The sequence below is a fragment of the Hippocampus guttulatus genome, chromosome 3 (assembly GCF_054856545.1).
Source record: "Hippocampus guttulatus isolate MCC_2025c chromosome 3, RoL_Hgut_1.0, whole genome shotgun sequence".
In the NCBI taxonomy this organism is placed as follows: Eukaryota; Metazoa; Chordata; class Actinopteri; order Syngnathiformes; family Syngnathidae; genus Hippocampus; species Hippocampus guttulatus.
In genome coordinates this window covers 13,303,719-13,327,126 of record NC_141263.1, presented here as the reverse complement: position 1 = coordinate 13,327,126, position 23,408 = coordinate 13,303,719, and the positions used below count along the sequence as shown (strand labels likewise).

At 40.5% G+C, this 23,408-nt stretch overlaps 1 protein-coding gene across 1 annotated transcript; it reads right to left on the bottom strand.

Moving 5' to 3' along the window:
- Nucleotides 1–194: 194 nt before the first annotated feature.
- On the bottom strand, nucleotides 195–23,152 carry LOC147207543 (switch-associated protein 70-like). The gene is made up of 12 exons (XM_086107147.1): nucleotides 23,021–23,152; nucleotides 21,022–21,162; nucleotides 19,189–19,362; nucleotides 18,881–19,105; nucleotides 17,816–17,962; nucleotides 5,500–5,608; nucleotides 5,069–5,250; nucleotides 3,346–3,453; nucleotides 2,430–2,596; nucleotides 2,169–2,367; nucleotides 1,464–1,560; nucleotides 195–525 (listed from the first exon to the last, which is right to left on the bottom strand). Exons 1-12 carry the CDS (start codon nucleotides 23,114–23,116, stop codon nucleotides 407–409), a joined length of 1,764 nt encoding a protein of 587 aa, XP_085963273.1. The 5' UTR covers nucleotides 23,117–23,152; the 3' UTR covers nucleotides 195–406.
- Nucleotides 23,153–23,408: the final 256 nt, after the last annotated feature.

The window sequence follows — 23,408 nt, the reverse complement described above, 5'->3', positions numbered from 1 at the left end:
GTTTTCTGAAAAAAAAGGTGGGTAAAAATGATTCAGGAAGGTGACGATACGAACAATAAAAATGCGACGTTAAAATGTTTCGATTGAACCTTTAAGTGTCATGACAGACTGAGTAAGATGGTCTTGTGCTGCCCTCTAGTGGACACTTGTGGTCAGAAGATCCATGGCGAAAGAAGTACAGTACACAGCAGGCATGTATCTCGCATTGTATCTATTTTTTAATGAGTAAAACGACAGACTATCACATGCTTTGACATGATAAATGAGAAAAATGAGTCAATCTAGTACTACGCAGTGAACCATTCGGTCAACCAAGTCAAGGTACCACTGTGTGTAATCGACAAATGGTATGTGGGTGAGGAGAGAAAAAGGTTTCAAATTGTTTTAAGGTGTTGTCATCGGTCCTTCATGAACTTTGACCTTGGTAATTCTTGCTCTCCTGCCAGAACTTCTTCCTCAGCTCAAGCTCCACGTCGGTCACCGAGGCCGGCCCCCAGTTGGTCACCCTCTGGGGACCCTTGTTGCCTACAAGACGACACAGTGATGTCTTTGAACCAGACGGCGACAAAGTGCTCCTCGTGTAGGCAACAACAACACCAGCAAAAAAAATCACCATGTTCTGAACTCCTCTTTCCACGCTAGTGTTATCTGATTGTTACCCGGAGGACTTGCGCTATGTACAGTTAATGGGTACAAGTAAAAGATGTCATTTTCATAACAAAATATGGTCATTGTATTATCAGCGTAATATTTCGAGCTAATTATAGTGCATTCACCAATGATTCAATAAAATCATTTAAAAAGGTTACATATCTATTTTTAATTGGTTTAAGTAATGTTTCATTTTATTTATTTTTTTACGATAAATCAATAAACCAATCAATCAGATAACCGAATAAAAATATTTAACTGTAAAATAATTTTTATAATAAGTGAGCAATGACTTCCCTCTTTAAAATGATTTGTAATTCAGTGAATTCTAAATCACCAATTGTTTAATTATTCACCAATTATTTAATAAACTAATTTTCAAAACTTGGATTTTACAGTTCTCATTTCAGTGTTTTATTTTATTACAATCAATCAGATTAATAAGATAATGATAAAAATCGATTTTTAAAAGACTATAATTTTCACAAAAAAATATGTGTTTTGTAATATTCAGAAATGATTTAAGTATACTGCATTCAGCAATTATGATGTGTATGTTGTACAAAAATGCAAATATTAAATGTGCATTTTAAATTGTTTATTTTAGTATGATGCCGTACTTTCATATTTCCAGTAAATCAAGCAATCAATGAATGACATAATTATGGCAAATGATAAATCATTCCCCATTTAATATGATTTATAAGGATTGTTTTGGTTGACCATTTCCGATAAATAAATTCACCAATTATTTCACGAGATAAACAAATAAATAAAAATGACTACATCGAAAGAAAAAAAAAACTTTGTACCTGGCTGGATGAGAAGCACCAGTCCTTCATGTTTGGCCACTTGGTCTTTCCACTTCTTGGTCTTGTTCGAGGCTCGCTCCAGATTCCTCGACACCTCCTGTGTGATATGGATACAGGCGCATAAGAACGTATGTACAGGGACGCTGTCACAGGGAGAAAAGTGATGATGATTCGAAGGGCAGGTGACCGAAGAAGTCGGAATAAATAATGTCGCAACTTTCTCAGTCAATTCGGGATATGGTAGAGAAGTACCGCTAGATTTCTTTCGCTAGTTCAACCCTCCTGCGTTCTCATGAGTGCGCACAATCAAGGGGAGGGGAAAATTTAATATTGGCACCATGAAGCTCATTAGCCCATAAAAATCCATAAATTAGGGTCAAAGCATTGAATACACCACAAATAAGGGCTGAACGATTTTGAAAAAAATATATACAGTATATAGAAAATATTTCCAAAAATGTACGAGTGTGGTTGATCGCTTCCTCCCACATTCCAAAAAACATGGCAGGTTAACGGAACACTCTAAATTGTCCTGAGGTGTGAGTGTGAGCGTGGATGGTTGTTCGTCTGTGTGTCCCCTGCCTACTGCGCGAAGACAGCTAGGATAGGCTCCAGCGACCCTTTTCTGGATAAAGCGGATCAGATAACGGATGGATGGATGGATGGATGTTTCAGCCCGAGTAGTAATTCCACAATCCTACTGACCTCGTACTTCTGCAGAGCACCGTGTCGCTCCGTCTCCACCCTCTCCAGCTGCACCACGGCGGCCTGCAGCTCTCGCTCCTTGTCCAGCCGCTCGGCCTCCAGCTCCTGCTTCTCGGCTTGGGTTTGGCACAGCGCTTGCTTCTGCTGCAGGTGGAGGCACTCCAGCTCCGCCCTCCTGGCGGCCTCCTCCTCCAACAGCCTGTTAGGGGAATGCACTAGTTACAGTCTTTGTCATGACAGGTGCGCGTGTGTGCGCCAGACCTGGCCTGCAGCCCGCGCATGGCCTCTTCATCCTGCTTGGCCTGCCTCTCGTCTTCCAAGGCTTCCTCCAGTTGACGGTACATGTCCTCCAGCTCGCGGACGCGCTGAAGGTACTGCTCCAGTTCACTGGACTGCTGGGCCACCTGCTTCTCCATCTGCTGACGCACCTGCACAAGCAAACACACACACACACAACTCGATGATACTAGTGTTGTGTTGTTCCCGCCTTTTGTTGTTGAGAATTACAAGGTATATATTTACAACAACTTCGCAACTTTGCCTCAGGAAAAGATGTTTAGCTTCATGCCAACTAACGATGTAAAATGCCCTAGAGCATTTATGTCGCTATGCAACAAATATTAGAACCCAAATGATGCACACTGATAATATAGCAACACTTGCAGGCATTATTTATCCTCTGCAAAAAATATTTTGAACAGTAAATACAAAATACCACAAGGTGGCAGTATCACTCTGCACCAACATTCCCTTTTTTATTTTGCTTACTTGTACAGTATTATATTTTTTCTTTAATCTTGTATGATGGTTAGGATGTTACTGAAAACATTAAATGAAGAGTTGAGGGTGTAATGATGCGGATAATTATTTCCAAAGAAAAATCTAAATATGGAATGGTTTGCAGGTGCAACGATTAATCAACAAAGAATCGATGATCAAATAATCAGTAATTATTTTGATCACTGATGAATCCTTTTGAGACTTTGTTTAACTTCAAATTCCCCACAGGATGCATCCAAATCCTTTTGCGTCGTCTCTGATCAAGTAGAGCTCACGAATCTGACACGCACACATGCAGATGAGTCAACATCATCTTTACACGTGTCCTTCCTGGAAGAACGGACGCACACATGAATGATGGCAGGAGCCCAAAAATAAAACGGCTCCGTGTGTTCACCATTTTCTCTCTCTCCAGGTCCAGTCTGAAGCGATCCTGCAGATCTAGCTGAGTCTTCTGTCTCCTCTCTTCCTCTGTCGCCGCTTCAGCGGCGACCGCCTCCATTTTCTGTCGGCAAAGAATCACATCAGGCCACATGGAGACAGATTTTAACTGAGCGTGGCGTGTTATTGTGGGAAATGGCACTCCATAAAATCACCATCTTGATAGTAAATTATTTGTTGTCCCATTTTGACCTAAACGGGGTCATGGTGAAACGGGACGTGACCAAAAAGCTCACATTGCAGGTGGCTATGGTACAAGATGCTATTTGCATCGAGGTTTCATTTCCCTTTTTAGCGTGTGTGTGTGTGTGTGTGTGTGTGTGTGTGTGTGTGTGTGTGTGTGTGTGTGTGTGTGTGTGTGTGTGTGTGTGTGTGTGTGTGTGTGTGTGTGTGTGTGAAGTTGACAGTGTAATCCTGGACTGTTTGAAATGGAATCTGTTTTGAGATGACGTCCGTATTCAATTGACGCAACAGAAATAAAGCAGACTTAAACAATTACAACATTTGATTCACAAATAATTCGTATGAATGATCACGGAAATAAAATATCAGGGAAATGTACTTCGTTCACTCGAATGAAGCTTACAGCTAAGCATACATTCGACCAGTTTCAACTTTTTTTGTTTTTTAAAAATTCAGTGCGGCACATTTTTTAAGTGCAGTTCAGTTGTATTGCACTTTTCAGCGCAATACATTCACATGTAATATTTCATCCATCCATCCATTTTCCGAACCGCTTGATCCTCACTAGGGTCGCGGGGGGTGCTGGAGCCTATCCCAGCCGTCTTCGGGCAGTAGGTGGGGGACACCCTGAATCAGTTGCCAGCCAATCGCAGGGCACACAGAGACGAACAACCATCCACGCCCACACTCACACCTAGGGACAATTTAGAGCGTCCAACCAGCCTGCCATGCATGTTTTTGGAATGTGGGAGGAAACCGGAGCACCCGGAGAAAACCCACGCAGGCCCGGGGAGAACATGCAAACTCCACACAGGGAGGCCGGAGCTGGAATCGAACCCGGTACCTCTGCACTGTGAAGCCGACGTACTAACCACTGGACTACCGGGCCGCCCCACATGTAATATTTAACTGTTTGAAATATTGGGAGGAAACAAATTTCATTTATGTTCATGGGCAATTGAATCCCCGCCCCCCTCCCCGCGCTATCTTTAAACATTTTTAACGTGTTAAAATTGGTGCATAATGATCCAGTGGATTAAAACACAAAGCAACAAATACACTTTTGTAGGAATTTTATGATACAATTTCTTGATGAAAGCTAAGGTCTACTACCTTCATGTACTTTATTTAATGATTGTCATGATGTGGGCACTAGGACGTGTTTTGTCAGGTGGTACGTGGTGCGCAAAGTGTGACCACCACGGTTGCAGTCAAGTTAGCGAATGTGGATTGAGAATGACTTCACTCAACCACATTAGCCAGAAGGAGCCAACATTTCAACCTGGAATTTTGAAAGATTTAATACGAGCAGCAATGCATTGCCATAAATAGATTAAAAGAAATATGTACACTACACTGTTTTCAGTGCAGCATTTCCACCACACTTGCGTCCTCGTGTGTGGCACTCAAGCTGCAGTAAAGCACTCCAGACCGAGTTCTGAATGGAATCTGTGACTAACTTCTATTTCTCTGTCAATGTGTCATCAAAGCTGCACCTTCCTCATGACGTCCAGTTGCATTTGGTTGCTGTCGTTGGCCGCCTGGAGCTGCTTCATCCTCTCGGCCAGGTCGTCGTCCTTCTCCTGCTGCCTCTGCCGGAGCTCGCGGCGCCTCAGTCTGGCCTCGCGATGAGGGGAGGGCAGCCCCAACCTCAGCAGCTGGATGCAGCTTTGAATAGCTGGCAGGTGATAAAGGGAGACGGAGCTCCAGTCAAATATTTACAGACAAAGCGGCAGGGAAATGACTTGTGTTCTCGCAAACAGATCGGTTACAGAATAATGTTGGGAATTTCCTTGGCAGACAAGGTTATTTATTCAATTTTCAATGTGCAATAAAATGATGTTTCATATCAAATAAGTACGAAAGGCAAAAATAGCACCCGATGACTTTGTTCAGTCTCTTCATTGTGGAAATTAACGTCTTCTACCTTGAATCCATTCCAGCTTCTTCTTTTTATCAGATGCGCTGATCTCAAAGCTTTTATTGGGGCACTTGATGATGAACAGACATTTCTTTGTTTCTCTGTCTGGGAGAGACTTTAGGAGAGAACATTATTTCTATTTGTTTTGTTTTTTTTATCCACTTCCTAATTCCACCACTGTAACATCGCAATTAGATAAACCATTACTCAAATGGAACCCAAAAAAAGCAATATAAGAGCATGCTACTGCAGTGTGCATACTGTATAGTAAAAAGTCTACATAGCAGTGATGTGTTCCTCGAGCCGGTCCTTGGCCTCGAAGACCGGCTTGAGGACCGAAGGGCGGTCCTTGGTCCTCGGCCTCGGAGTCAAGTCCTTGGTCCTTGGCCTTGGCCTCGGAGTCAAGTCCTTGGCCTTGGCCTTGGGTTGCCGGTCATCGGATACAACGAGGGATTAGAGCCCCTAATCCTTCGTCCACAGGTATAAAGTGGGCCAGAGGACCGCAAAAATCACAAAGAAATCAAACAAAATCCAAACCCATGTTGATAACTTTGTCTGGCGCTTTAGGAAGGGCGGGGCTGTCACTGACAGTCAGTAAAACGTGTCAAGAGCGGCATCACAGTTAGTTTCAATCACGGTTCGTTCCGTTCGCGATCGGCAGTTTAAATAGCGTGTAAAGCCTTTCTGTAACAGTGGTGTCTTTTATTTAGTTATTTTTGCACAGTCGTCACATTTGTGCAGTCCCGAGAGTAGTTTTGTAATTTGCGTTACAGCTGGAGTCAATAATGTCGGCACTTCACTTCCGGGTTTGGCCGTTAGGATTTGGAGTCCTTTTGCTCGATTCCAGTTATGTTTGCTGAATGCTTTCTCATGTTTGGAATAATGAATATTGTTAATACATAGTTTAAAATCATGGTTGATTTAATTATTTTTTATTATTGTTGTGAAGTTGAAGGTATTAAATTAATTAATGTAGTATTAGTGGGAGTGGTAATAATAGTAGTACTCAGAGAATGTTTAGAGATTCAGCCATCTCGTTACCTCTGCGTCCCGCGTCCTAGACGCATAATTTTCTCACGGGACGCACAGTTCTAAATAATGTGCGTTTTTGGAGAGGCAAGGAAATTTCAAAGTCAAAACAAATAAACAAACAAAAAAAAACTACGGCAAGCCTGAGGATTTCACGGTAACAATCGTTACCGGTAGCATGTCGTTTCCGTGGCGTCATTTTAACGGTACCGAAAAATAGTTTAACCATAAAAGTCACCGCACACGAGTTCACTGTGTGATCAACGCGATTTCACTGTGCCTGTATGTGTGTTTGTGGTGTGGTGTGTGAGTGTCTTTCTTCTAATTTACTTTCGTTTTGGTTTTCTTTTCAGTGTTGGAGGGGGGGGGGGGGGTGCAACAGATAAAGTTATGTGCGCATGCGGATTGCTACCCAGTCAGCAAAGGCATCTGGCCCGGATTCGGCATGAAGCTGGCACATACTATTCATGGTCGTTTTTTTCGGCTAAAAACGCCTTACTATACATGGTGCTTTTTTTTTCGGCTAAAAACGCCTTAGTATACATGGTCGTTTTTTTCCGCTAAAGATTTCGTCCAAAAACGCCTTAATATATACATGGTCGTTTTTTTCGGCTAAATACGCCTTACTATACATGGTCGTTTTTTTCGGCTAAAGATTTCGTCCAAAAATGCCTTACTATACATGGTCGTTTTTTTTCGTCCAAAAACGCCTTACTATACATCAGTGGTCCTCAACTAGAAATGCTGTAGGTCCACTTTTTTTTTTTTAATAAGACCAAGGTCCGGTCCCATGCACGGCGGTCATGGGAAGCAGGGCTATATGCCCATTTAGTATGGTCAAGCCAAGCTTATACAAATCAACACTCCTCACAACCAACCAATAATGGGGTGCATGAAAATAACAATTATTCACTTTGCCAGTACACAGCAAATAATGAGAGGTATTGTGTTGAGGCACAGGAACTCTTTTATTTTGTTAAGTTGTGCCTGCATGAAAATAGAAATAGCCCTTTTAGGGAAATAAGTCATTTTTACTTTAACTTTGTTAAACAGTAGTTGTCTTTTTTTCCCTTAATTTAACAAAAGCAAAACAAAATACTCATTTTACCAAAATAAATACTAAACATGAAAACGAAAATATCCTTTTCATTTGTACAATTCCCCTTTTCACATCCCCTCTGAAATCACTGAAAAATATATCAGAAGAGGAGTTAAGAACCATTTTAAATACTGACACAAGGGAGCACAGGAATGTGCAGTGCTGTTCTTCCGCTAAAGGTGAATGCAATGTCTGAGGCATGCAAATATTATTTGAGGACGCCATTGTGATGTTCATTTACCATGTTGCGGTGTTCTGCTGTTAAACAGCTGCAAAGATCCCCGGGTAGACGGGAGCAAAACTGCACACAATCGAAACCTCCCGCGATTCGTCTTGTCTAATTGTCTGTGTGCGATTCTCCTGGGCTGAAGCTGTGAGCACACTGTAGCGTCGCGCATGCGTCTGTTTCCTGACACAATCATCCATTTTGAATGCGTGTGATATTGGAATAGACGCGTGCTGACGCTTATGTATGGGCAGACCTTAAGTTAAGAGGAGCCAATCAGCGCATCGTATATGCTGACGCTTATGTATGGGCACACCTTAAGTTCAGAGGAGCCAATCAGCGCATCGTTATCGCCGACATGCCCTGCTCAGCCAAGGTCTCCAGTTAGTCAAACATTATACACACACAGTCGCGCTGTTGCGGTCCTCTGCAATACATCTGTTAGTGCACGCAAAGAATACAACGGATAATTTTAACAAGCGATCGCGGTCATGCGCAGAGTATAGTCCAAAAATATAAAATATATAACGTAAAAATCACTTTATAATTTATAATTTTATACAATTTGCCGAGGGTCCGGACAGAGGAGGTCGGCGGTCCGGTCGTGGATCGCGGTCCGCCAGTTGAGGAAGACTGCTATACATGGTCGTTTTTTTCGGCTAAAAACACCTTCGTATACATGGTCGTTTTTTTCAGCTAAAATCGCCTTACTATACATGGTCGTTTTTTTCGGCTAAAATCGCCTTACTATACATGGTTGTTTTTTTCGGCTAAAAACGTCTTACTATATATACATGGTCGTTTTTTTCGGCTAAAAACGCCTTACTATACATGGTCCTTTTTTTTCGGCTAAAAACGCCTTACTACACACGGTTGGTTTTTTTTCGGCTAAAAACGCCTTATTGTACATGGTCGTTTTTTTTCAGCTAAAAATTTCGTCCAAAAACGCCTTACTATACATGGTCGGGTTTTTTTCGGCTAAAAACGCCTTACTATACATGGTCGTTTTTTTCGGCTAAAAACGCCCTACTATACATGGTCGTTTTTTTCGGCTAAAAACTTTGTCCAAAAATGCATTACTATACATGGTCGTTTTTTTCCGCTAAAATTTTCGTCCAAAAACGCCTTACTATACATGGTCGTTTTTTTCGGTCAAAAAGGCCTTAGTCGTTTTTTGCGGCTAAAAACGCCTTACTATATATGGTTGTTTTTTTCGGTCAAAAACGCCTTACTATACATGGTCGTTTTTTTCCGCTAAAAATTTCATCCAAAAACGCCTTCCTATACATGGTCGTTTTTTTCGGTCAAAAAGGCCTTACTATACATGGTCGTTTTTTTCGGATAAAAACGCCTTAATATACATGGTCGTTTTTTTCGTTCAAAAAGGCCTTACTATACATGGTCATTTTTTTCGGCTAAAAACACCTTACTATACATGGTCGTTTTTTTTTGTCCAAAAATGCCTTACTAAACATTGTCGTTTTTTTCGGCTAAAAACACCTTCGTATACATGGTCGTTTTTTTCGGCTAAAAATTTTGTCCAAAAATGCCTTACTATACATGGTCGTTTTTTTCCGCTAAAAATGTCGTGCAAAAACGCCTTACTATACATGGTCGGGGTTTTTTCGGCTAAAAACGCCTTACTATACATGGTCGTTTTTTTCGGCTAAAAACGCCTTACTACATGGTCGTTTTTTTCGGCCAAAAATGCCTTACTATACATGGTCATTTTTTTTCGTCTATAAACGCCCTCCTATACATGGTCGTTTTTTTCAGGTTAAAACGCCTTACGATACATGGTCGTTTTGTTCGGCTAAAAACGCCTTACTATATATGGTCGTTTTTTTCGGCTAAACATTTCGTCCAAAAATGCCTTACTATACATGGTTGTTTTTTTTGGCTAAAAATGTCATCCAAAAAGGCCTTACTATACATGGTCATTTTTTTCGGCTAAAAACGCCTTACTACACATGGTCGGTTTTTTTCGGCTAAAAACGCCTTACTATACATGGTCGTTTTTTTCGGCTAAAAACGCCCTACTATACATGGTCGTTTTTTTCGGCTAAAAACTTTGTCCAAAAATGCATTACTATACATGGTCGTTTTTTTCCGCTAAAAATTTCGTCCAAAAACGCCCTCCTATACATGGTCGTTTTTTTCGGGTTAAATCGCCTTACTATACATGGTCGTTTTTTTCAGATAAAAACACCTTACTATATATGGTCGTTTTTTTCGGCTAAACATTTCGTCCAAAAATGCCTTACTCTACATGGTCGTTTTTTTTGGCTAAAAATGTCATCCAAAAAGGCCTTACTATACATGGTCATTTTTTTCGGCTAAAAACGCCTTACTACACATGGTCGCTTTTTTTCGGCTAAAAATTTTGTCCAAAAATGCCTTACTATACATGGTCTTTTTTTCGTCCAAAAACGCCTTCCTATACATGGTCGTTTTTTTCGTCCAAAAATGCCTTACTATACATCAGTGGTCCTCAACTAGAAATGCTGTAGGTCCACTTTTTTTTTCGGGTTTAAAACGCCTTACTATACATGGTCGTTTTATTTGGCTAAAAACGCCTTACTATACATGGTCGTTTTTTTCGGCTAAAATCGCCTTACTATACATGGTCTTTTTTTTCGGCTAAAAATTTCGTCCAAATATGCCTGACTATACATGGTCGTTTTTTTCAGCTAAAAACGCCTTACTATACATGGTCTTTTTTTTCGGCTAAAAATTTCATCCCAAAAAGGCCCGACTATACATGGTCATTTTTTTCGGTCAAAAACGCCTTACTATACATGGTTGTTTTTTTCGGCTAAAAACGTTTTACTATATATACATGGTCTGTTTTTTTCGGCTAAAAACACCTTACTCTTCATGGTCGTTTTTTTCGAGTTAAAATGCCTTACTATACATGGTCATTTTTTTCGGCTAAAACCGCTTTACTATACATGGTCGTTTTTTTTCGTCCAAAAACGCCTTACTATACATGGTCGTTTTTTTCGTCCAAAAAGGCCTTACTATACATTGTCATTTTTTTCGGCTAAAAACGCCTTACTACACACGGCGTTTTTTTCGTCTAAAATCGCCTTACTATACATGGTTGTTTTTTTCCGCAAAAATTTTCATCCAAAAACACCTTACTATACATGGTCGTTTTTTTCGGCTAAAAACGCCTTGCTATACATGGTCGTTTTTTTCGGTGAAAAACGCCTTACGATACAAAGAACAACTTCAATAAGCCTTACTTATCATGTTGGTCAAAGAAAGAAGGGATATCGTTGCAACCTCTGGGGATTGAACACCCAACCACTAGTTTGGGACATGGTTTCTTTACCCCTGAGCCACACCACCACATAACTTCTTGTTTGTTTTGTGTTTTCTTCAATAAAGCTGCAAATGGTGGTTAAAGAAAGACGTGACCTTGTTGCAAACACTGGGAATCGAACACCCAACTGCTGGATTTGGGACTTCAGATTTCTACCACTGAGCTAACCCACCACAATGAACCTTTGGGTTGTTTTGTGTTTTTCCTCTAATAAGTTGTATATGGTTGTTAAAGAGTAGGCAGTGTTGCAACAACCAGGGATCGAACACTCAACCTCTGGTGTGGCACTCCATCACTCAACCACTGAGCCAAAGCACCACATAGAGGAGTGGAGTTGTGTTTTTTTATTAATCATGGTCGTTTTTTTTGGTCCAAAAAGACCTTGCTGTACATGGGGGGTTTTTTTCGGCTAAAAACGCCTTACTTTATATGGTCGTTTTTTTCGGCTAAAAATTTCGTCCAAAAACGCCTTATTATACATGGCGGGTTTTCTTCGGCTAAAAACGCCTTACTATACATGGTCGTTTTTTTTCGGCTAAAATTTTCATCCAAAAATGCCTTACTATACATGGTCGTTTTTTTCGGTCAAAAACGCCTTACTACGTGGTCGGTTTTTTCGGCTAAAATAGCCTTACTATACATGGTCGTTTTTTTCGGCTAAAAACGCCTTACTACGTGGTCGTTTTTTACGGCTAAAATAGCCTTACTATACATGGTCGTTTTTTTCGGCTAAAAACGCCTTACTATAATACATGGTCGTTTTTTTCGGCTAAAAACGTCTTACTATATATACATGGTCTTTTTTTTTCGTCCAAAAAGGCGTGACTATACATGGTCATTTTTTTCAGCTAAAAACGCCTTACTATACATGGTCGTTTTTTTCGGCTAAAAACGCCTTACTATACATGGTTGTTTTTTTCCGCAAAAATTTTTATCCAAAAACACCTTACTATATACATGGTCATTTTTTTTCGGCTAAAAACGCCTTACTATACATGGTCGTTTTTTCGGCTAAAAACGCCTTACTATACATGGTCGGTTTTTTTCGGCTAAAATCGCCTTACTATACATGGTCGTTTTTTTCGGCCAAACATTTTGTCCAAAAATGCCTTACTATACATGGTCGTTTTTTTCGTCCAAAAAGGCCTTACTATACATGGTCATTTTTTTTCGGCTAAAAACGCCTTACTGTACATGGTCGTTTTTTCGGCTAAAAACGCCTTACTATACATGGTCGTTTTTTTCGGCTAAAAATTTCATCCAAAAATGCCTTACTATACATGCTCATTTTTCGGTCAAAAACGCCTTACTACATGGTCGTTTTTTTTGGGCTAAAATCGCTTTAATATACATGGTCGGTTTTTTTCGGCTAAAATCGCCTTACTATACATGGTCGTTTTTTTCGGCCAAACATTTTGTCCAAAAATGCCTTACTATACATGGTCGTTTTTTTCGTCCAAAAAGGCCTTACTACAACATGGTCATTTTTTTCAGCTAAAAACGCCTTACTATACATGGTCGTTTTTTTTCGGCTAAAAAGGCCTGAGTATACATGGTTGTTGTTTTTCGGTCAAAAACGCCTTACTATACATGGTCGTTTTTTTTCGGCTAAAATCGCCTTACTATATACATGGTCTTTTTTTCGGCTAAAAACGCCTTACTATTCATGGTCGTTCTTTTCGGCTAAAAACACTTTACTATACATGGTCGTTTTTTTTTCGGCTAAAAACGCCTTACTACATACGGTTGGGGTTTTTTCGGCTAAAAACGCCTTATTGTACATGGTCATTGTTTTCGTCTAAAAACGCCTTTCCTATACATGGTCGTTTTTTTCGTTGAAAAATGCCTTATTATACATGGTCTTTTTTTTCTTCTAAAAACGCATTACTATACAGCAGGGGTGCCCAAACTTTTCGGATCGAAGATCTACTTTTCGATCAACTAACCTCCCGGGATCTACCCTTACTTGCACACGCGCGCACACACACACGCACACACACACAAACACACACACGCGCGCACACACATGCACGCCATGATGAGAAACAGCCTGAAACTGAGGCATGCGACGCACTTTTGCAGCCTGTTAACTATCGTAGCTCACACGTACCGTTTTAAAGTGCTTCCCTGGACCCTCCGAGATTCCTATTCTTTGCCCGTGCTCTCAGTGAATTGTACACGAAGCAAACTCTGAATGAGAATAATGACAATAAAAGATAGAGTGCAACAGCTCTGATCACAAGCTGCAATTGCAGACTGCTGAGCGCTAACAACTTCCGGTGACGTAATCACAAGCCACTGTAAATTCAAGATTTACCTGCTTTATTTTATTTTTTAAACATTTTTTTGGTGAAAATGAGACTGATAAGATGATTAGGGTGCAGCGTACATGAACACAAAAAAATATGTTACTAACATGTACAAAGACACACAAATGGTTGTTTGTTTTTTTTCTCCTCGACACACTTCGGATCTACTTGGGACCTGTCTTAGATCTACCGGTAGATCAGGATCGGCGTAATGGGCACCCCTGCTATACAGGATTGTTTTTTTTGGCTAAAAACGCCTTACTATACATGGTTGTTTTTTTCGTCTAAAAACGGCTTACTATACATGGTCATTTTTTTCGGCTAAATGCGCCTTACTATACGTGGTCGTTTTTTTCGGCTAAAAATACCTCACTATACGTGGTCCTTTTTTTCCAGCTCAAAACGCCTTACTATACATGGTCGTTTTTTTCGGCTAAAAACGCCTTACTATACATGGTCGTTTTTTTTCGGCTAAAAACGGCTCATCGTTCACTTCAAGGAGCCGGTTCTTTGTACCGGCTCGTTCCCGACCGACACATCACTTGTGAAAATGTAGGTGATTGAACAGTCAGAGGTGCTGCCAAAAAGAACCCTTTCTGCACTGAAATTAATTTTGATTCCGTTTGCTGCAATACAAACCGGATACTTCATACTTGACCATAAAGTTAATTTAAAACTTAGTACCTCAATTCAAAAACGAAATCTGACGTTGAAAAAAACGTCGTTTTGTATTTGTAAGACTGAATATGAAAATAAACAATTTAATTTTCAGTGAGAATCAGGATCCGTTTCAAAGAAAAAAAAGTCTCTCGTTTCAAATTCAGATTGTACAATTCAGATTCAATATGATTCAGAGTAAAATATACAAATCCATCCATTATCCGAGCCACTGACCTTCAATTCACGTAATTCAAATTCAGTATAAACTATTTAAAAGTTATTCACGTTTAGTTTTTGGTGGCAAATATTCCGCCCCACAGCGTCACACCTAGTTTAGTTTTGGTTGTAAAGTGTCCTAGAGTGTCTTGATAGACGCTTATAAATGAAATGTATTATTATTATTGTTATAAGAAATTTCAGGGGTTACTTTTACTGACCATTCATTGTTCATGACATGTACAAATGTTTGTTTTCCTAACACACTGTCCATTCTTGTTCTTGTTTCTTACAGTTCTTACAGCCGCTGTGGGACCTAACAGCCTAACATCTTGGGCCTCAGACCAGGAAATTGATGTCACAATCAAAAGATGTGACATCAAGATGTGATCGGGATGGTGACAGGAAGGAGAGCATAAGAAGAAAAGAGGACATGGAGAGCGCAACAATTTGATGGACAGAAAAATACCGTTCAAGAGTAAGCTGCATTCCAATTTGGACTTTGTGTTCACTGTTAAATAAAGAAAAGTGCATTTTTCCAGTGTATGTGGAGTTATATGTGAGGTTCACAAATTATGACAATAAACATATTTTTATAACAGGCATTTTTGAGACTTTTTTTTTAATGTGGGTCAAATATGGCTCATGAAAGATGTGGCTTAGTTGAGGTTGAATTCAGGCTGATATCAGGAACCTGTTCTGGCCCAGCGTCGGGTCGGAGTAGGGCCAGATATGGTTTTACAATGCGGCTCAGATCTGGGCCGAATGCGGCCCACATCGTGGATGCCAGACGTGGGCCACTGCAGGACCGTCATTCATTGAGGTATGTGGGCCGAGTGTACGTGCCGTGTCTGCCCCAGAGCTGGGCCAGACCAATTTTGCTGACTGGGTATTTTAGTCCGCAAACTGAGGAATTGCGTGGATGAAAGTTTGAGATGGCGGCGAAAAAAAAAACTCACAAAGGTCTACTAATTACAACATTTAAGAAAGGGGAATGCCAGTCAGATTTTTCGTATGAATCGTCCAAAGGGCGTATCACTAAACTCACCTGAAATGTATGCACAGAACACGAGAGCAAGATACGACGAGAGGCACGATTACGAGGCAAGTTGGTCATTAGATTTGTAGGCTAATCGTTATGAAAAATATGATGAAACAGTATTGGTTATTCTATAATTTACTGGTTGTAGCATGGTAACTTTATGAATAAAACCTTCGTCACAAGGTGTAGTAATGCTAATGTTAACTGTTGGTAGAACTCATGATGACGTGTATTAAATTATTTCGTCAAATTGATCGTAGATTACACATGCATCGTCTTGGGAAGAGGATGTCAAGCCACATCAATACTTACCTGTATTAATGATTACCAGTAAATTAATCTTTGCAGTGTGAGATTGGAAAAAATACTCTGATGATGCCACATGAGTACACCAGTTTTTGATCCATTTATTTTTTGGAATAAACCTGGAGTACACAGCTACTGATGTAATGTTCATTGTTAATGCATCGTTTTCAAACATTTACCCTTGAAACATTATACTTTTGAGTGTCAGAATTCTTGATTATGAATATCAGTCAAAATAGAAAAATGGGTTCCCATGATGAATGTTTACGGAACCCAACATTAGTTACCATGGTTTCCCTTTGGGTTATCTGACGGAACCGAAAAACGGTTACCATGAATTTCCGAAATCCTCAGGCCTGCTACTGAATTATTTAAATTTTTGCAGCATTTGTTTATAATTGTATGTATATGTTGTTGTTTGTGTTATTCCATCCATCCATCCATTTTCCGAACCGCTTGATCCTCACTAGGGTCGCGGTGGGTGCTGGAGCCTATCCCAGCCGTCTTCGGGCAGTAGGCGGGGGACACCCTGAATCAGTTGCCAGCCAATCGCAGGGCACACAGAGACGAACAACCATCCACGCCCACACTCACACCTAGGGACAATTTAGAGCGTCCAATCAACCTGCCATGCATGTTTTTGGAATGTGGGAGGAAACCGGAGCACCCGGAGAAAACCCACGCAGGCCCGGGGAGAACATGCAAACTCCACACAGGGAGGCCAGAGCTGGAATCGAACCCGGTACCTCTGCACTGTGAAGCCGACGTGCTAACCACCGGACTACCGGGCCGCCGCTGTTTGTGTTATTATCATCTGTAATTGAATAAGTAGACCATTTCAGAATTCGAAATTTGGGACTCTCTCAATGCATAATGGGACTCATACTTTTCTGATCAGCGAGTCCCTGGGACTCGCTGCCGGTAAACTGTAAAATTATCACTGCAGAGATTACCGCTTTTTCTGCACTCAGTGATTGACTTCTATGCAAAGTAATTTCTCAACTTGTCTTCCGTGCCATGTCATGCCTGTTGAGTGTTGATTTACTTCATATTAAGAAACTACTGCGCTAAAACATTAATTCATAAATGTATATCATATGCTTTTTTGTTTTTCTCAGTATAAATAACACGTACCCTGACTGTTCTACTCTTTGAATAAAAACACTTCATTCAAGCGTTAGGGAGTGCAAGGGGTTATGATAGAGGAGTGTTGCAAATCATGAATACCTGCCAAGTGGTATGATAGCATTGTTTTATACATGTCCTCAGCTAGGCCTCAGCTTCAAAATCAGTCCTTGGCCTTGGAGGCAAGTCCTTGGTCCTTGGCCTTGGCCTCGGTAAATTTCTCAAGTCCTTGGCCTTGGCCTTGCCTCGGAAAATTTTCCAAGTCCTTGGCCTTGGCCTTGGCCTTAGCCTCGGAGTCAAGTCCTTAGCCTTGGCCTTGGCCTCAGGTTGCCGGTCCTTGGACACAACACTGCTACATAGGCCTTAGTCAAGGTAGAGGAAATTATGACGAGTTCTAAATGCCAGTCAGTGTTAGCATAAAACCTTTAGGCTTAGAGCTAGAAAGCAAAAAAAAAAATGTCATGAAAAGCTTATTACCACAGCGGAACTGTAATGACTTGCACTTTAAATGGTGGCAAGTGATGCTGATTCTTAAATTATTCATGTGTGCAGATTGTTGTAGATTTTTTGCAAGCCACACTTTGAACACACGTTGAATAAACCGTTATTCTTGACTTCTTTATATGGTCATCCCGGCCCCTCCAAGGGAAGCAGTAACTACAAGGTGGCCCACGACAAAAACGTGTTTGACACCCTTGGTTTAAGTGATATCAGCCAACACAACTCATTCTGAAGGCCCCGTGCAGAGAAAATTGGCATGGCAACACATACAGACTGAAATGGAATTGGACCAAAATAAATAAATAAATAACATTTGCAAACACATCACTGAAGCAGCGCAGTCAAGAGAAATGTTATGAAGTGGAGAGATGAGAATGTTAGGAATGAATGAAATGTCAAGTGTATATTGAAATTTAGGCTTCTGATCGTGTTTCGGCTCTGCCGTTCACCATCGCACAAAATAAAACGTGTGATAATGTACCTCCACGGAGCAGTTTTGTTCCAGTGTGATGTGACCTTTTATATCAACAAGATCCTCACAAAGGTAGTATGACATTGAGGTGGGTCGCAGCACAAACCAGCGCTCTGTCCAGTTCTTCCGCTTATGGCCTTTTTTCATCATGTAGCCCTTTAAATACACAGACAGCATTAATCAGTAGACATTAATAATATTTTAGGAGTCATTTACAGGGGGAAAGAAGGGGCTGGCACAGGGTGGGATTTGGAAGAAAAAATAACACCACAGCTTGTAGCAACTCGGGGTGTGCATCTCTCCACAAAAGACGATTCAATAGGGATTTCAAGGATGGTTCGAGTTGAAAGTGGACCGATTCGATTCACTTCAACTCAATGGGATGACGATTCCATTTGAACTGGCTCCGGTACCGACCACTCAGGGCTCATCTTGCGAACTTTGCATCACCAAACTCAGAAAAGTGGTGAGCGGTGGGTGGTCGGTACCGAGTTGGCAAAAAGGCTGCACCCCGAGATAAATCAAAATGTATTTATTTTTGCTGTTTAATTGTAATTCCCCAAAGGCAATATTAATCCTATATACCAAAATTAGACTCGTAGTGCTGCATAGAAAATATTTTGGTCAAGAAAACCTATTGTAAAAGTGCATTTGCATTTCATCTTTATGAGATGTTTGTTCTTATACATGAATTTTGGTGCAATGCTTATTGAACTTGGAAGTGCACTCTATTTTTAATTGAATCACATTTTTAAAGTACAGTTTCTTCTATAGTTACGCACAATATTGATGGCAAAATGTTGCAGTGGCTTCCAATCATGCGACATTCATTTTTAACTCATTCACTCCCAAAGACGTTTTTAAACGTCTTTTCAGACTTGGTCCAGAATTGGCTGGTACGGAATGAGTTAAGGAATACTTCCAAGCTACCTATGTTCATTCATGTTGGTCATGACGCCGGCCGGGTATTGTATAGATGGCACTCGGTGTCAATTTCAGAACCACTGCCCATGAGATAGACGAAAGATTTAATTCTCTGCATTGACAAGTCATCGTGGACCTCTCAGTTCCAACCTGCTTTATCACGTCCAGTATGAGCTCCTGGAAGACCTCGTTGATGCCCATCGAAAGACTTTGCTGGTGCATGCCCTTGCTGAAGGCACCTGTTCCCACCAGTTGGATCATCTCCCACACAGTCAGGAAGCGTCTGCTGCTCAGCTGGAGCTTGGCATCCGAAAGGTTCTCCTCGCTCCACCCGCTCGCCATGGCGTCCGTTAGCTTTTGCAGGAAGTACTCCAACTAAAGACACGGCGGCAACTCTCAGAAGCTAAAGCGCAAATATAATAAGAGAGAGGAAGCAGATAGAACCAAGACCCTCTCACCTCCTCGGTCACAATGACCAGCGGGTACTTGTCTTCAGACAGGAAGTTGAAAATGCACCAGATTTTAAAGGCGTCGTAGTTTGAAACGAGGAGATTGCTTGTGCAGATGTTTTTCTTGTGACACAGCGTCCAGCACATCTTGTTGAACTCCAGCACATCAAAATCCTCTTGTACCTGCACTTGAAAAAAAAAGCAGCATTCGGTACTTACACGATAGTGACGATACCGTTTTAACAACGATGCCTTTACAAAGATGACAATGCTCTGTTTTGATCAAATCGAAAACATGACTAACACCAGTTAGTATGATGGTGTGTCATTTTATTCGTATAACACACACACACACAAAAAAACCCAACGTTTTGTTACATTTGCACTTTGCTAATCCAAACTGAGTATTATTATCCGTGTAAAGACAGCGATAACTCTTGTAAATTTGCAAATCTACCTCAAGGAGTCTCCAGTGTTTGTGCAACTCCCCAAAGCAGTTAAAAGACCTCATTTTAATTCAAGTCAGAGCCCAGCAGGGAGAAGCAAGTAAACAGCCTCCAAGTACAAAGAGAGAAACTATGGCACTTCACTCATTTTGCTTCAAATGAGTGGGAAACGGCTCTGGAGAGGATTAAACTTGCAGCTATATCTTACTAAAAATGTACTTCTTGTAGCATTAGTTCCCAAGATGGATACACAGTACAGAAAAGAATGGATGAAAGGATATAACTAGTGCTACCTTTTTGATTACAATGGAAGAGGAGAATGATAAAACCAGGCTCAGCAGCATATCTGATAGACTTCACTGAAACTTTAAATATATACATACATAGCTCCCTGATGTTAACGCAGTTTGAAATTGATCTCTTAACGGCCATTGGATTCTTAAAAAAGGCCGATGAAGTGCTGCCTCCGTGAGGAAAAACACATCACATGGTGTCTTTTTGGTGGCAAGTCTGTGCATTGAAGTTGGCACTCGCTACTTCAGATTCAGGGTTCAAAGTGCAGCCATCATTTGTTCTGCACCGAGTCATCATGGTAACAAAACAAATACATGCTCGTCACTGGCTTGTATGAGACTGACCACCACCCCCTCAAAAGAGGCTAATTGCATCAAGACAAAAAGAGTTACTTTAAATTGTGCTATAATTCCTGACCCTTGGCATATTTTAACAAAAGTACGTCACAGAAACGTTACCGTGGCACCTGGGAATTGCATGAAATTGTGAGGAAATCGTGTCTCCTTTATGAAATGTTTGGAACTCACCATCGTTATATATGTGCGGCATTTATAAATAAAATGAACGATGATAATAATAAAAGTTTCACGTGTTAATATTGAAGGTGGTGAACACGAGGTGTGCTCGTGAGCGCGAATAGTTGTTCGTCTCTGTGTGCCCGGCGATTGGCTGGCAAGTGGCAACCAGTTCAGGTCAACTGCACGAAGACAGTTGGGATAGGCTCCAGCACACTCGTGACCTTCATGAGAATACGCTGATTAAAAAAACGGATGAATGGATGATCGTTCATATCAAAATGTTATTTTAAAAAAATGCTTGTACAGGTGAAGTTTATATGATTGTTGCGAGACTAGGGAGCAGATGATTTCTATTTTCATAATTTCTAATTAGAAAAGACGCTTTAAAATTTGGGATATGTGTTCGGCTTTCGACGTTCCAGTTAAAGGTTACACTTATTGCAGTTATTTAGAGGACTCTTGTTAAATGAACTTTGAATAATGTGAGACATGTTTATCAGAGTACATTTCAATCAGGCTATAATCTCGATTTATAGAAATAGTTTGACTAGTTAAGAGAGTGCATTCACTGAGAACTGCCCCACCTTGTCAAGAATGAACCTATTGAGGTAGGGCATATAGCCCTGGTTGGAGAGAGGCCCTTTATCATCATCTTTGAAATGCTCCTCGAGAGCCAAGGGGTCATGAGGAATCTTCATGACGGTGCACAGGCTATGAGACAGCACCTAAAAAAAAAGCACACAGAACATATTCATCTGTGTCACAAAAGTGTTCAAGAGCGTAAATGTGTTACGGTTACGAAAATGCAAAATAGGGAGGCCTTATTCAAGCATGACTGACCAAGCGATGACACCGTTCTCAGAAACATTGAGCGGAATTAAATGTCACTTCTTGAGCAGTTACCATGAGAACTACGGTACAGGGCTGCGGCTTCGCATCAGCAGTCATACATTTGACAGTTGATGGCATGGTGGACTCTTTCACAGAAAAACTGCAAAGTATGCCGCAGGCCAGTGTACAAGTGCTGATTGAAGATACAAAGTAGTAACAATCCTCATCACATGTCACCAATACTTTGTAATGTGCTGTATGTTTTGGCTTTCTTCTTTGAGGGAAAAAAAAAAAGGTTTTTTAACCACATCCAAGATGCCCACACTATATTTCTGATTAACGCAATGTTATGTTCATTCAAATAATTTTGGGATTTTCTTTCAAAAATGATAACTTAAAAGTAACCCAATAATGCTTATTTTTGAAAGAAAAGTACTATCCTAGCATAACTGTGTATCAATACATATCTGGATAAAATCCAGTCTTGGTCTTAAACATTTGCAAAAACACACTTAAAATGTCTCAAACACGTGGGAAAGAAACTGTTCCGCTCAGATGAAACGCAGGTTGAACTTTTTGCCCAGAATTCCAAGAGGTATGTTTGGTGCAAGCTACAAACGCAACACCGCTCATCATCAAAACATTTCAATGAGTTGGAATGTAATTGGTTGTCTGCACACAGGCTGACCCCAGACCCTCAATGACATAAACAGTGATATGTAGGCTTTTTTCCCCCATATTTTGATAGCCACTGCATTGTACATGTATCCTTTGTACATTAACGGATACATTGTACATGTATCCGTTTTATTTTTGAAAATAAAGCACTGTACTATACTAGCGTTCAAACGATTGGAGTCACTCAGAAATATCCTTTTCCCTTTTAAGGAAAAGCATGTTTGAAGAAAAAACATTACATGGACCAGAATTACACTAGTCTAGACAACGTGATTAAAAACAATCATAATACAAAAAAATGGAAAACGGCTTTTCTTTCCAAATGTTTCTGAACAGTTGTGTATAAATAGTACAATTTACAGTATTAGAGGTGCAACATTTAATCAACAACTAATCAAGAATGAATCAAATTAATCGATGAATCCTTTAGAGCCGTTTATCTTAACATTGTCCAAATGCTGATTTTAGCACCTCATCAACAGTAACTACTACATTTTCTCATTTATGTAGTCCTCAATAAAAGCCGCATGATTCCTTATTACGGCTATTTCATCAAAATAAGACAGTAGCAAACATCAGATTTTTCTTTGGGAAAACAACATTTTTTTTCTTTTTTATTTGATGAAATAACGGATAGAATAACTGATTCAAATCCTTGGTTAATGTTTATTTTACCCATCAGGGGAAGCTTTCTGATTTCACAGGAGATGAGAGATTTGTTTTATAGATTTGTGGACAATTAGTTCTCTATGTGCCCTTGTCTATAACAGCCTGCTATTATGTCCCATTTTTGTGAAGCTGGTTTGAAGAGCGCTTTTCCCCCCTTGTGAGTCAAACTTGTTTGAAAGGAAAATGTTACCTGTATTCGACAATCAATCAATTCCATTATTTAAAGCGACCACAACTGGTTATGTATGCTGGAAAGGTACGTTTACTGTAAGCACCTATATTAATTTTTTTAACCGTTAACAAGCCACAATACTTACATTCGTGTGTGTGTAATGTTATCATGTACAAAAAAAATTAGTTAATTGAATGAAACGCGACGATGAGCAGCAATGGGATGGCGCTCACCTTTAACTGAGACTTGGACACTTTCCCACGCTGGTCCACGTCCAGGGCTGTGAAAGCGTGCCATATGGACTTTAAAAGGTCTTCGCGAAACCACATTTCACTTAAGTCTGGGAGCCCGCGACTGTGTTCGAGGGTTAGTGCCGCTTGGCTGTTTATACATGCGCGAGTCTTAGTGGTGGCGTCCTCCAGTCTCTTGTCCTGCCCGACAAAGCTTGGTGATGGCGCCATCATGCGCTACGTTTGGAACACTACGTCTGCGAACATCTTTTTTTTATAAAGGCCACCTCTGGTCAAAATCGGCTACATTATTAGTTGAACAGTTCAGTCAATTGTGCCCTGAATTGAAATCAAAACTTTGTACTTGGTTCAAGTTTTTCCAGAAAATAAA